Here is a 12,579-nt window from a genome sequence, read left to right on the forward strand (position 1 = left end):
CCTGAGGCAGAGGCCACAGAGCCATCCCCAGCGCCCGGGCCATCTTTGCTCCAATGGAGCCTTGGCTGCGGGAGGGGAAGAGAGAGACAGAGAGGAAAGCGCGGCGGAGGGGTGGAGAAGCAAATGGGCGCTTCTCCTGTGTGCCCTGGCCGGGTAATCGAACCCGGGTCCTCCGCACGCTAGGCCGACGCTCTACCGCTGAGCCAACCGGCCAGGGCAAAATCCACATTTTTATTTCATGTATTTGAGCGCCTAATTTCAGGTCACAGTTGCCGTCCCGGCCATGTCTAAAAACTGTACTTTAAAATGTGGAATTAGTTGCCAACATTTTTAAAGGGAGAAATAACTTAAAAGTCGAAAATTCCAGACCGGGAGACTTCACTGTTCAGGGCAGTGTGTCCACAAGGAACAATAACTGCGGTGCCGGATGCGAGGTGCCTGCAAGAGTCCAGGGCACCGCCCCCAAACCACTGGAAACGGTGCCCAGAGCGTAGGGATCCACACCCCCATCCCCAGTCGCCAGATGGCAGGCGTGAGCCACAGACCGGGAGGCGGAGTGTGGGCCGCTCCCAACCCTGAGGCCACGGTGCGAAACAGTTACACTACAAGGAGAGGACGACACAGGGGTCTGGAGGAGGGGTTTCCCAGAGGAGGTGTCCTTTGATCCGGGAACGAACAGCTTGAAGAGAAAAGTGGACAGAGGCAGTGCCGAGGCCCTAAAGCCAGACCCTAGTCGCTGGGCCATTTAAGGGTCTTGTGGGCAGTGGAGAGCCTAGATTTAATTTTATCCTGGAGAAGGGAGGGTATATAGGTAACTGAAGGACTTTTGTTAAGTTGCGAAAAGCTAGGTGTCCCAATTCTGGGCACCTGCTAAGTGAGGAAACAGGCAGGGACCACCTAGTCCAAAAACAGATTGGAACTAGAACCAGCTGTTTTCTGACTTTCACCACCAGAACCAGCTAATGCCCCTAGATTCCTCAAATGTTTTTAAAGTGTGGAAAAATAACACACCTCTAATGTTAGTTTACACTTTTCAAACACAAAAACGAAAGTATTTTAGGTATTCCCAAAAACCAAATCTTTCTTTGAATCCTGAAATATGGCATTCTGCAGAACTTAGGGTATGTATATGGGCCAAGGTGACCCTTCTTCTAAACACCAACTCGGAGTGAAACTGGCATTTCTGAACCCTGGGGTAGGTCACTGCACAGCTCTGAAACTGTTTCTTCACATACAAAGTAGGGGTTCTCCACAGCTATGGGCTCTGTCTCCTCATCCCAATAAGTCTGGCCTGGAAGTTTCCAAATTCCAGGACACAAGGGTAGGCCCAACAGATGTGGTTTGCAGGAGACCAATTGTGCCAACAGGAATAAGGACTCTGATAGTGTATGCTCAGGCAGGAACAGGCCCAGGCGGTGCCCCAGGGCAGGACTGCTGGGTTGCAGTCAGGCCCCCTCACAGGCCTCTCCCTCCCCTCCTCCCTTCCTCCCTTCCCTGGGGACCCAGTAGGCCAGGCTGCTGTCAGGTCAGAGGTCACCCCACCCCCAGCCCAGTTCCTGGAATGAGGACAGACCAGTTGTGTCAGAAGAGCAGGACAAAAGCCACACTTTGGGGGCCTCCAGACCACCCAGTCACCAGACCTCCTTGGTGCCAGCCAGGCGCCGCCTCCCAAATCCAAGGCTGGGAGGCCTTGATGGTGTTAGGTGGCAGCAGCAGCAAGCAAGCTTTAAGAAACTGAGGCACAGAGTCCTGCACAATCCTAGGTCTGAGCACCTGTCTACAGGCACTGGTACACACTGAACCAAACCAGACCTTCCTTTCCGAGAGCCATGCCCCCCAGGGAGGGGGTCCCTTGAACAAACCCAGCAGCCCCCATGGTGTGCACTAATGGTGTAAAGAATAGCGGGTGACTGGATAACTCCAGTGGTCAATCATCTTTTTCAGGCATCTTTTCAACTACTTCCCCCATCCCTACCCCCGCCCTGTTGGTTTGCCTCTCCCTCCTGCTAATCAGGCCTAGTTTTGAGTTTCCCCTCCTGGGAGCATCTCTGCCTTCTAACAAGCAGAGCAGGGGGTGGGAGGTGCTGCTAGGCTAGGGAGGTGGGGAAAGGTAGTGGGCTCTGACCCCTCCCTGTATGCCCCCAGGGGTTATGTGACCTCAGGGTTCCCAACCCCTCTCTGGGCCTCTTCAGTGGAGGAATAACGATGCTAGACTGGCTCATCCAGTTGGCCAAAAAAAGGCCTTTAAAAAAAACACACACACACACTTTTCCTTTGTCTCTGGGAGCCAGGGGGCTCAGAGCAGGAGGTGGGTCAATCTCTCTCCTCTCCTGGTTCCCCAGACCCTTGGAGATGTAGAGGGAGCCAGTCCATTTCTGGCATGGATGTAAAATGCTGGATGATATGAGCCAGGGGAGGCTAGTGGGAATCCAACGGTTGCCACAGGAGGGAATTGTTTTTCCTGACTTCTAACAAGCCTTGGGAGCTGAACCAGGCAGGAGGGATATGCCTGGGCTGCCACAGACAGGAACTACCAGGAGGAGCTAGTGGCAGAGTAGCTAGATGGCAGGAGGCTGGCTCTGTCCACTATTTGGCCACACTGGCCTTGAGCCGGTCACATCTGCTGGGTGTGGATGATGTGAGGGACACCCAGGAAATCTCTTTTAAGCAACACCTCGCCTGCTGCTGTCAGGTGCGGGTTTGGAGGCTGAGAAGGATTTCCCTCTATCTGGGCTGAGCCCAGGGGTTGCAACTGTAGCCTGAGGACTGGATTGCCCCTTGTTTTGGTTTCTTTGGGGCCACACTGTACTGAGAGACAAAATGTTCAAATGTGAACCAAACCATAGTGAGAAGGGCTCAGGGGGCAGGGTGGACAGAGGCAGGCACAGGGTGGCCTCCTTAGAGAACCAAAATGAAGCCAGCAAGGAGGGGTGAGAGGGCCAGGCCACATGCCTGAGGGTTGAGTCAGACAATTCAGGAGTGACATGGGTATCAGAACCCAGGATAGCAGGAGGCCTAGGCTAGGGGGCTGGGGGATCAGGAGAGTGATACTGAGGGGGACGGAGCTACCTCTCAGACCTGGTTTAGCCAGGGTCTTCCTTTGGAACTGCTGACACTGGGGACAGGTCACTCTCTGGTGGGGCCATCCTGGGCTCTGTGGGGTATTGAGCAGCATCCCTGGCCACACCCACTTGATATAGGAGCACCTTCTGTCATGACAATAATAGATGTGCTCCCCTAAGGGCACGATCCCCATTGAAGAACCCCTGTATCAGCCTCATGACTTCTGCCACCTGGACCCACAGGGTGAAGCGACGCCCAGGAAACCACCACTGAGACATAGTCTGTTAAAAGTCAGAAGTGTTTTGTCTCGTTTTAATATCAGCTTTACAGGGTTACAACTGTCTTAAATATTTCTGAAATTTAAATACAATCTGCATAATAATGTTATAAAATGTAAACTTTCAGTGTTCTTTTAAATTTCAAAATCACACCTACCCCCTTTTTTTGGTCTTTTGTACCCCCCCATACCTGAATATTCTGCAAAACTGAATTCTTACCGGCTGCCCCGCAGGCCAGGGTGACAAGCAAGGCCCGGCCAGAGGTAGAGTAGTTTATACCTTTTTTAAAAGTTATTTTCCATAAACCTGAGTTCAGGCGTGGTCCCCACGCCATTGGACAAACCCCAGAGAAACTGAAATTTCACATGTCAGGAATGAAAGGCTGAATTCATTCGCATTTGCAAAAAATAAAATAAAAGCAAAATTAAGAGGAAGAAAAAACATGATAGAAGTGGGCAAAAATCATAAAAGCAAAACAGTGACTATACAAATGCACAACTATTAAAACTAACTCAGCTGCCTCAGCACCTCTGCCCTGCCCCTCGACCAACAGCAGGACAGCCTGTGGCTAGTTTGGGGTCACAAGTAAGATTCTAGAAGCAGCCTGTCACAAACATCTAAAGCAGGGGAGGCCCCTGAGCCCCTCTCAACTCTGAGTTTAGGGGTCCCTGTCCATACCATGCAGCTAAGTTCCACTCATTCAAGAATGAACAGTGTACAAGCAAGCTGCCGACAGAGATGACTGCCCCATCCCCACCCCGGTTTGCATAGGGGGTTGCTGTGCTGCACCCCAGAACCCCCACTGATGGGGTTGCCCTGAGCTGGGAGTGGCAGAGGGTAAATGGGGACTGGAGACAGAAGCCAAAGGTCTGAAGGTCTGCACGGTCCCAGCCTGGAGCTTTCCTTTCCTTTCCACCCTTCCCCCCTGCCCACGGCTCCCCCCGGCACTCTTTCCCCACCCTCTACAGTCACCCTGAACAGTAGGCATGCCCTGAGTTAGATCTGGGGGCCACCTCGCCCACATAACACAACATGCAGGTCCCCCAACACACGCAGACATGTGAGAGACACACACACACACACAAAACCAAAGAGAGCACCCAGGCAGGTGGCACCCATTATGCAAGTGGGAGGAACAGGTACTGGTACTTGCTGAAGCCCTGAGCCAGCAAAGGGGTGGGGGGTCAGGCTGGGTGGGGGTTTTGGCATCAAGAGTCAGACCTGAGGTAGAAATAACCAGGCAGCAGACACCCCCCGTGGGCCACAGAACCAGAAGGTCGTGGCTCCAGGGGTCAGTTCAGGGGAGAAGGGAGAAGGGGCATTCCATTGACTGCTCTGGGGACAGAAAGATCCTCCTCCTAGAGTGATTGTGCTGCTGCAGTGAGATTTGGGGAGGAGAAACTTCCAGAAGGAAAAACAAAGAGGAAACCCCAGATGCCCATAGCCTTGCCATCCTGAAAGATGGCAGGGGAGTCAACAATCCTGAGATATACCAAAGAAAGGGGTTCTCCCCTAAAACATCACAGCACCATACCCAAGCAAACTCAGATTGAGGGAGGAATCCATGCTCTCCACTCCAACATCTCCAAGGCAGTAAGATGACACTGGGTCAGGGATCACTGGGTTCATGATCTGGGAGGTTGCCAGGCAGGGCACTGCTCTTCTTGGCCTCATTAGGCCAGGCTCCATGGGCCCAATTAGAGCTTCCAGGCAAACACAGTGCATGAAAAAAAAAGAGTGCTAACGTATAGCCAGCACGGTCCCGATCAGCACCACCTGGTCACCTGGGACCCATGAAGGGCAGGGTGGCCAAGGAAGTCCCCAAACCTTGCCTGGGCCTTTGGACAGAGGCTGCTACTTGTGGTGAAGATGATTACCACCCTTTAAAATAAATTCTCCCTCACAGCTGTCCCACTGATGTACACCTTCTAAACTGGGGAAGGTGTCGTGAAGGGAGTGAGTGAAGCCTCCTTATGGGCCTCCATTTAGTTCCTTTATTTACAGTGGGAGAGATGGCCTTGCAAGGGCCCGAGAGAGACCAAAGTGAAGATAAGAAGGGGTAGGGTAGTAAGGATGACATGGCCCCAAAAACCTCACTAAGCCCAGGTCACCTCAGTCCCCAAGTATCACAAAGTCTTCAAAAGCAGCCCTTTCAGGCCAGAGAAGATAGAGTCCCCGGTCAAATTCATCCCAACACAGGAGCCTAGGGGCCATGACAAGCATTCCCTTCCCAGGTCCTGGCCCCTTTCCAGCATTTTCTCTGTTCTAGTTAAGACTTCCAGGTCCCTGACAGAAAGCACAGTGTGGCACAGAAAGAAAAAGCATCAAGCGTCTTGGTCTGCCATTCAGCATTCACATGTCCCCCAAGGCCTGCCCAGCATGCACCCCCCACCCCAGCCCAGCCCTCAGCACCTGAGTTCATCACCATCTCTGGCTCTAGCCCAGGAATACCATGTCCTGCGCTTGCCAGCTGCCTACTGCACCACAGGAAATGCACACACAAACCCAGATCAGTCATGGAAAAAATTAAAAGGATATTACTTTTTTTTTTTGCTTTTCAAAATCCAGTTTCCCTGAATGAACACAAATATATAGAGATATATATCCTTTTCCTAAGGTTTGATTCCTCCCCCAAGAATAAAATAGAATATTTACAAAACAAAACCCCCCAAACCTCTTAAAAACCCTATAGAGCTTGAATAGCGCTATTTCTTTAAAAAATAAAAAGTTCCCAAAAGCAATGAGAAAAAAATTCAACTGATCTTGGCTCAGGGGTTTCATTCAAAACAAGGAGCTGGGTGTGGTGAGTGGGTGAGTGTGTGATGAACAATGAGAAAAAAAAAATACACAAAAATGAAAACATACAGTGCAGGGATGTATGAGGTAAACAGTATCTGGCCTTACATTGCAACTGGTCCAAACCAGACACCAGACACCAGTCCAAGTCGTCAACCAGGGCTGCAGGAAAGCCCTGGGATGTATTTGCCATTCTTTCTTTCCTGATTTCCTTTGCTGTTCTCACAATTCATTTCTCTGAATGTCTGAAACCTGAGTAATTCAAGTGTTCCTTGGTTTTCCCCTGTTTTATTAAATTTTCTTTATATATGTATATATATATTTTTCTTCTATTTTTGGCGTTAGCTGTGGCTCCTTTATGGATATCTCCCCTCCCCACCCGTATCTTCCACCACCCCCGGCCCTATTTGGCCCACCTTTCAACCCCCTGCCCAGTCTGACCGGCTCCCGGGGTAGGGGGCAGCGGGTAGGGAGTGGTGAGGTTAAGGCAATGAATTATTTGAGGTAGAAGATGTGGGGGGTGCAGATAACCCCGCTGGCCCGGCCTGGCTGCCCACGCTGCTGCAGGTCCCACTGTTTCCTCCCCGGCTGCTGCCACCACCACTTTTGCTGGGAGCTGAGGGTGGCGTGGGGGCCGGTGGCTGAGCAAACAGCACTCCTAATGCAAAACAGAGGACAGACGAATCATGGAGACTTTAAAAAGATTATGTGACAGGTACAAGGGGCTCCCTGAACACTGATCCCCTGCAAAGTCCACCCAGGGACCCACTAGGACACCCAAGACACCTCTCTTAATCATTGCTTCCCATAGGGATCTTTGCCAGCAACCCAGCTGTTCTGTGTCCCCAGTGCCACTTGGTGGCCTACTCAGCAACTGGCCTGACTAGATTATTTTACAAGGAACTCTGAAACATCACTTGTGTAGTTCACCCTTAAAAAACACAGATGTTAGAGGTAGTGATCCCCGGCATAGTTGAATATGCACATACCACTTTTGACTACCCGAAACTTAACCACTAATAGCCTACTGTTGACCGGAAGCCTTCCTAATTACATAAACAGCTGATGGACACCTATTTTATATGTTATAGTATTACATACTGCATTATTAGAATAAAAGTGAGCTACATAAAAGAAAATGTTAAGAAAATCATCAGGAAAATTCGTTTACAGTATTTATTGAAAAAAACGCACAAATAAGTGGACCCATGCAGTCCAAACCCTTGCTGTTCAATGGCCAACTGTATTTTTAAGCACTTACTATGTGCTCAGCACCATGATACATACTTACTATGTGGTGAGCACTGTACTAAGTACACTACATTTTATTATATATGCAAGTTTTCAAGGTAAGGAACTTTGCTTGCTCTAATGGCTGGGCTCATGCAGGCCAGACCCATGAGTTACCCAGAACTCCTGAGTTAACTGGGGAATGAAGTGGTCAAGGCATTACCTGTGTACATAATCCCGTTAATCTCCACTGACATGCTAATACTGTTGCTGCCGTTGGTACTAGTCAAGTTTGCAGCTGAGTCCTGGCGGCTCTCAGAGGCTGTGGGAAGAAGAAATGCTACCATTTGGAATCACAAACCCATCTGTATGATGATCTGTTTCAAGTCTTTAAATTTCACAAAGCAAAGGACTGTACCCACCACCAGGTGCACACAGGACATACTCAATAAATATCAAATAAAAATGTTTTTCTTGGCCCTGGCCGGTTGGCTCAGTGGTAGAGCATCGGCCTGGCGTGCAGAAGTCCCAGGTTCGATTGCCGGCCAGGGCACACAGGAGAAGCACCCATCTGCTTCTCCACCCCTCCCCCTCTCCTTCCTCTCTGTCTCTCTCTTCCCCTCCCGCAGCCGAGGCTCCATTGGAGCAAAGATGGCCCCGGCGCTGGGGATGGCTTCTTGGCCTCTGCCCCAGGCACTGGAGTGGCTCTGGTTGCAACAGAGCGACGCCCCCTGGTGGGCGTGCCGGGTGGATCCCGGTCTGGCGCATGCGGGAGTCTGTCTGACTGTCTCTCCCCGTTTCCAGCTTCAGAAAAATAAAAATAAATAAATAAATAAACAAAAATGTTTTTCTCTGACATTTGCTTTTATCATGATTGTAAGTCTTAAGCAATGTCACACACCCAAATCATGTCATTCTTTTTAACAGCCACAAAGTCTTCCAGACGTGACTCATTCATTCCTCACTGATGGACACACACGTCGCTTCAAGGCCTCACTGTTATGACATCACATAAATGACTGCAATGAACAAACTTGTCTATACAGGTATCCCCCACTTTTTGAAAATTCACTCTATACCTCTTCCAAAGGCTTTTTAGCAATGTCCTACTTTCAGATAGCAGGAGACATCTGTGTTTCCTTGAGCACCTGTACTAGTTCTATTATAGATACCAAAGAGATCACTGATTCACATTTTCTATTTTTAAAAGAGATTGCCAAATTGTCACCTGTTTACACTCCCAGCAGCAGGACCCATTTCCCCACATCCTGACCAACATTTAATATTTTCAAACTCTGATGGGTGAAAAATGGTATCTCCTTGTTAACATGCAGATCCCAAAATAGACAGAGTTGAGCAGCTTTTCATAGGAATTTGTCACACTGCCCATTTTTTCCTATTGATTTATTTGCCTTTCTTTCTTGTTGATTTATAGGCACTCTTGTGTGTGTGTGTGTGTGTGTGTGTGAGAGAGAGAGAGAGAGAGAGAGAGAAGAGAGAGAGAAGAGAGAGAGACAGAGAGAGAGTCAGATAGGGACAGACAGGAAGGAGAGAGATGAGAAGCATCAAATCTTCATTGTGGCACTTTAGTTGTTCATTGATTGCCTCATATGTACCTTGACCAGGGGGCTGTAACAGACCAAGTGACCCCTTGCTCAAACCAGCGATCTTGGGCTCAAGCTGGTGAGCCTTGCTTAAACCAGATGAGCCCACGCTCAAGCCTGGGACCTCGGAGTCTCGAACCTGGGCCCTCTGTGTCCTAGTTCGATGCTCTATCCACTCCATCACCACCTGGTCAGGCGATAGGCACTCTTGACGGAGGCTGGCTCCAAGACCCTTATTTTGTCAGACATTCAAGAAACATGGAAGGTCTGGGTGCCGGTTTGATACCTTGGCTGTTGATACGAATGCTCATGGGTAGCTGGGCTGTCATGGCCAGGAAGTTCTGCTGGAGCGCTCGCTGCATGAGCCGTTGCTGCTCATCTGCCACCAGGGCCATCTTCTTTTCCGGAGGCTCCCCAGACTCCAGCTTCTCCCGAAGCTGCTCCAGGGCGGCTGCCTGGGCTGCCACGGCTGCCTGGGCTGCTGCTGCTTGTACTGCTACTGCCTGGGCTGCCACCACGGGGTGGCCTGCCAGGGAGACTGGCAAGCGGCCAGGAACCGTGATGGGGATGGCCGAATCCTCCTCTAAACAGGAGAGAACAGACACTGATGGCCAGAAGGGAAGTGAGGCGGCCTGGCTTAGCCTTCCACCAGGCAGGAATGTGCACCCTCACTCCCTCTCCAGGGAAGTAGCTAATAGACACAGTGCTATAAAACCTTTTCTACAGGAGACCAATAGTAGATACATCACACTGGTGATACTGGTCATAATAACACTAGTTATATAGTAGTATTATAGCAGTCTTTAACATTAGGACTACATAGACACTGTGATTATATAGCATATAATATAGATATATAATACTAATCATAACAAGGGCTCAGAACATGTCTTGTCTAAACCACTTAACATGAACTATCTCAAAGGGCCATTTCAACAACCCTAAGTAAGAAAACTGAGGCTCAGAGAGGATGCATAACTTTCCCAAGAACACAGAACTGAAGAGAAGTAAGCTGGGATTCAAAACCAGGCAGCCCAACTCCAGAACCAGCTCGTAATCATTCCCTTCTTCTGTGGCTGAAACAAATGACCTGTCATTCCAACCCACCTGTTCCACTGGAACCCACTGTCTCTTCTTACCCGACTTTCTCTCAGGTCAATCCCTGGTCACCAAGTGCTACCCCTACATGCTGGGTGCCCTATGGCCTTTGCAGTAGGTGGGTTGTTGGGGTTTTTTTTTTAAGGTTTAAGATTTTTAGAGAAAGAGCGAAAGAGAGATAGGAACACTGATCTGTTCCTATGCTGTGGATCGAACCAGCAACCTTTACACTTTGGGACGATGCTCTAACCAACCAAGCTATTCAGCCAGGGCTGCAGAAGAGTTTTTGTAGTGCTCTCTTTCACCTCTCTCTTCTCGTCTCACTCAAATGCCTCAACCATCTTCACCATCACTGTGGATTGCTGTCTGATGTTTCCAGGCTCTCTCATAACTCCTTTAGGTCAGATCCCTTTATCTTATCTGCCACCATCTTCCCTAACTTCAGCATGAGGCCTGGCCCACTGGATGCTTAATAACCATTAACAGGTATTGTCAGAACTCTCCAAAGCTGGGAGGCTAAACCAAGGCCCACAGAAGGCTGAATGAGCTAATATTAGCAAGACCTAACTTTTCAGGGCCTTTTGGGGATCACCTCAGATCCTCGGGCCGCTCTCAGAAAGTAGGGACTCAGGAGTCACAGTCTGTGTGGCAGAGTAGAAGTGGGAACTCAGGCAGGTGAACTGGCCTCCTTAAGGCCATGCTACCTACCACATGTGCTACTGGTGTTCTATGTTAGGAAGGATTTGAGGCTCAGTGGGAGAGAGGACTGTGATTGACTGGTGATGTCTGCCATGGGTGGGGATTAGAAATAGGGGACTGTCAGTTATCTGCAAACCTGAGCTTGTTACAGGCTGTGTATTTTATACACTGAAAGCTTCCAACAACTCTACAAATAGGGAGTAATTGTCTTCACTTCACTTATAAGGAAATCAGGCTCAGATAGGGGCACTGGGCCACTGAGGGGTACCTAGCAATAGCTTCAGGGATGATTAAATTGTCAATTTGATAGACTCACACTATAATCTCAATGGTGTCTGCTGGGACTGAGTGTTTCGAGAAAGATTCTAAAGCCCAAAGGGAAAATAATATAGTTACCAACTACACTGCTCACAAAAATTAGGGAATATTTTATCACTTCATATTCATTTTAAAATATCCCCTAATTTTTGTGAGCAGTATAGTAATGTCTATCATAGGCAAGGATTTGGAAAGAACTTCAGTGACGAATAATGTCAACCACAGGCAAAAGACTAAGTCAATGCTACAATAAATAACTAGCAATGCATGCCACAGGATTAGTACAGGGCTCTTAATAATGTCTGCCTCGTGTTGACCGGAAAGACAGTGATTAGTTAGTAATGTCTGTCATGGGCTCAGGATGGAAAAATTGTGCTTGATTTGTTATGTCTGCCTTGGCATAGAATTGAAGAAAAACACTTGACTAGTAGTGCCTGCCGTGGGCTCAGAATTAGAAAAAAATGGATTGACTTGTAATATCTGCCTGCTGTGGGCATGGGGTTGGAAAAATGGTGGTTGATTGAAAATATTCACCATGAGCACAGCATTGCCAGATTTGCTGCCCTCTTCTATGACGACTTTGGGGTGTATAAACCTGTCTACCCAGAGACGGAAAAAGGTACCTACCCCACAAGGCCATATACCCTAAGTTTGGATCAGTCCCCAGGCTTGTGCAGCACCTTACCTTTCTTTTTTTTAAAATTTTTATTTATTTATTCATTTTAGAGAAGAGAGAGTGAGAGTGAGAGACAGAAAGGAGGAGGAGCAAGAAGCATCAACTCCCATATGTGCCTTGACCAGGCAAGGCCAGGGTTTTGAACTGGTGACCTCAGCGTTCCAGGTCAACGCTTCATCCGCTGCGCCACCACAGGTCAGGCAGCACCTTACCTTTCTTGATCTTGGGGGCTGGGGTGATGGAGCTGCCGTTGGTGCTGGTGGCCAGGCCCAGGGAGGACACAGGCAGCTTGGGTGAAGAGAGCATGCTGTGTGCACCACCTGGTGAGTAGGTGAAGAGGGAGCCCCCAAAGCTCTGGCGCCGGCCCTCCCGCCGGTTGCTGTCAATGGCTGCCTGGAGCTCATTGGGGTTGCTGAGGCCACGTTTCTCACACTCATAGGGGTACAGGTACTTCATGTACCTGTAGACAGAGGTGAAGGGACAGGGTGGCACCTGGGACACCTCCTGTGGCTCCCTGCTGCCCTCAGCATAAAGCAGACCTTGCTGTGGCATTACTTCCCAGCCTCCATCGCCCATGGCAGCCAAAAAATCACTTGGCAATGCACAGAGCCAGACTTTCACTTATGATGTTCCATTTCAATGCTTATCCCCTTGATTACCTCCTACTAATCCTTTTTTTTTTTTTGACAGAGACAGAGAGAGTCAGAGAGGGACAGATAGGGACAGAAAGGAAGGGAGAGAGATGAGAAGCATCAATTCTTCGTTGTGGCTCTTTAGTTGTCCATTGATTGCTTTTTCATATGTGCCTTGACCATGA

The 12,579-nt window shown here is 49.3% G+C and overlaps 1 protein-coding gene across 4 annotated transcripts in view; it reads right to left on the reverse strand.

Annotated features, from left to right (window-relative positions):
- Nucleotides 1-3,359: 3,359 nt before the first annotated feature.
- ARID3A (AT-rich interaction domain 3A) overlaps nucleotides 3,360-12,579 on the reverse strand; it is a 41,610-nt gene continuing 32,390 nt past the window's right edge. For all 4 annotated transcript variants that reach the window (XM_066277971.1, XM_066277988.1, XM_066277980.1 and 1 more), the window contains exons 6-9: nucleotides 11,975-12,222; nucleotides 9,258-9,554; nucleotides 7,591-7,689; nucleotides 3,360-6,795 (exon numbers count right to left, since the gene is read on the reverse strand). In XM_066277971.1, the coding sequence (XP_066134068.1) occupies nucleotides 6,620-6,795; nucleotides 7,591-7,689; nucleotides 9,258-9,554; nucleotides 11,975-12,222 (820 nt within the window). In that variant the 3' untranslated portion in view covers nucleotides 3,360-6,619. The remainder of the gene's footprint in view (nucleotides 6,796-7,590; nucleotides 7,690-9,257; nucleotides 9,555-11,974; nucleotides 12,223-12,579) is intronic.

This window comes from Saccopteryx bilineata, chromosome 1 (assembly GCF_036850765.1).
Source record: "Saccopteryx bilineata isolate mSacBil1 chromosome 1, mSacBil1_pri_phased_curated, whole genome shotgun sequence".
Classification (NCBI taxonomy): Eukaryota; Metazoa; Chordata; class Mammalia; order Chiroptera; family Emballonuridae; genus Saccopteryx; species Saccopteryx bilineata.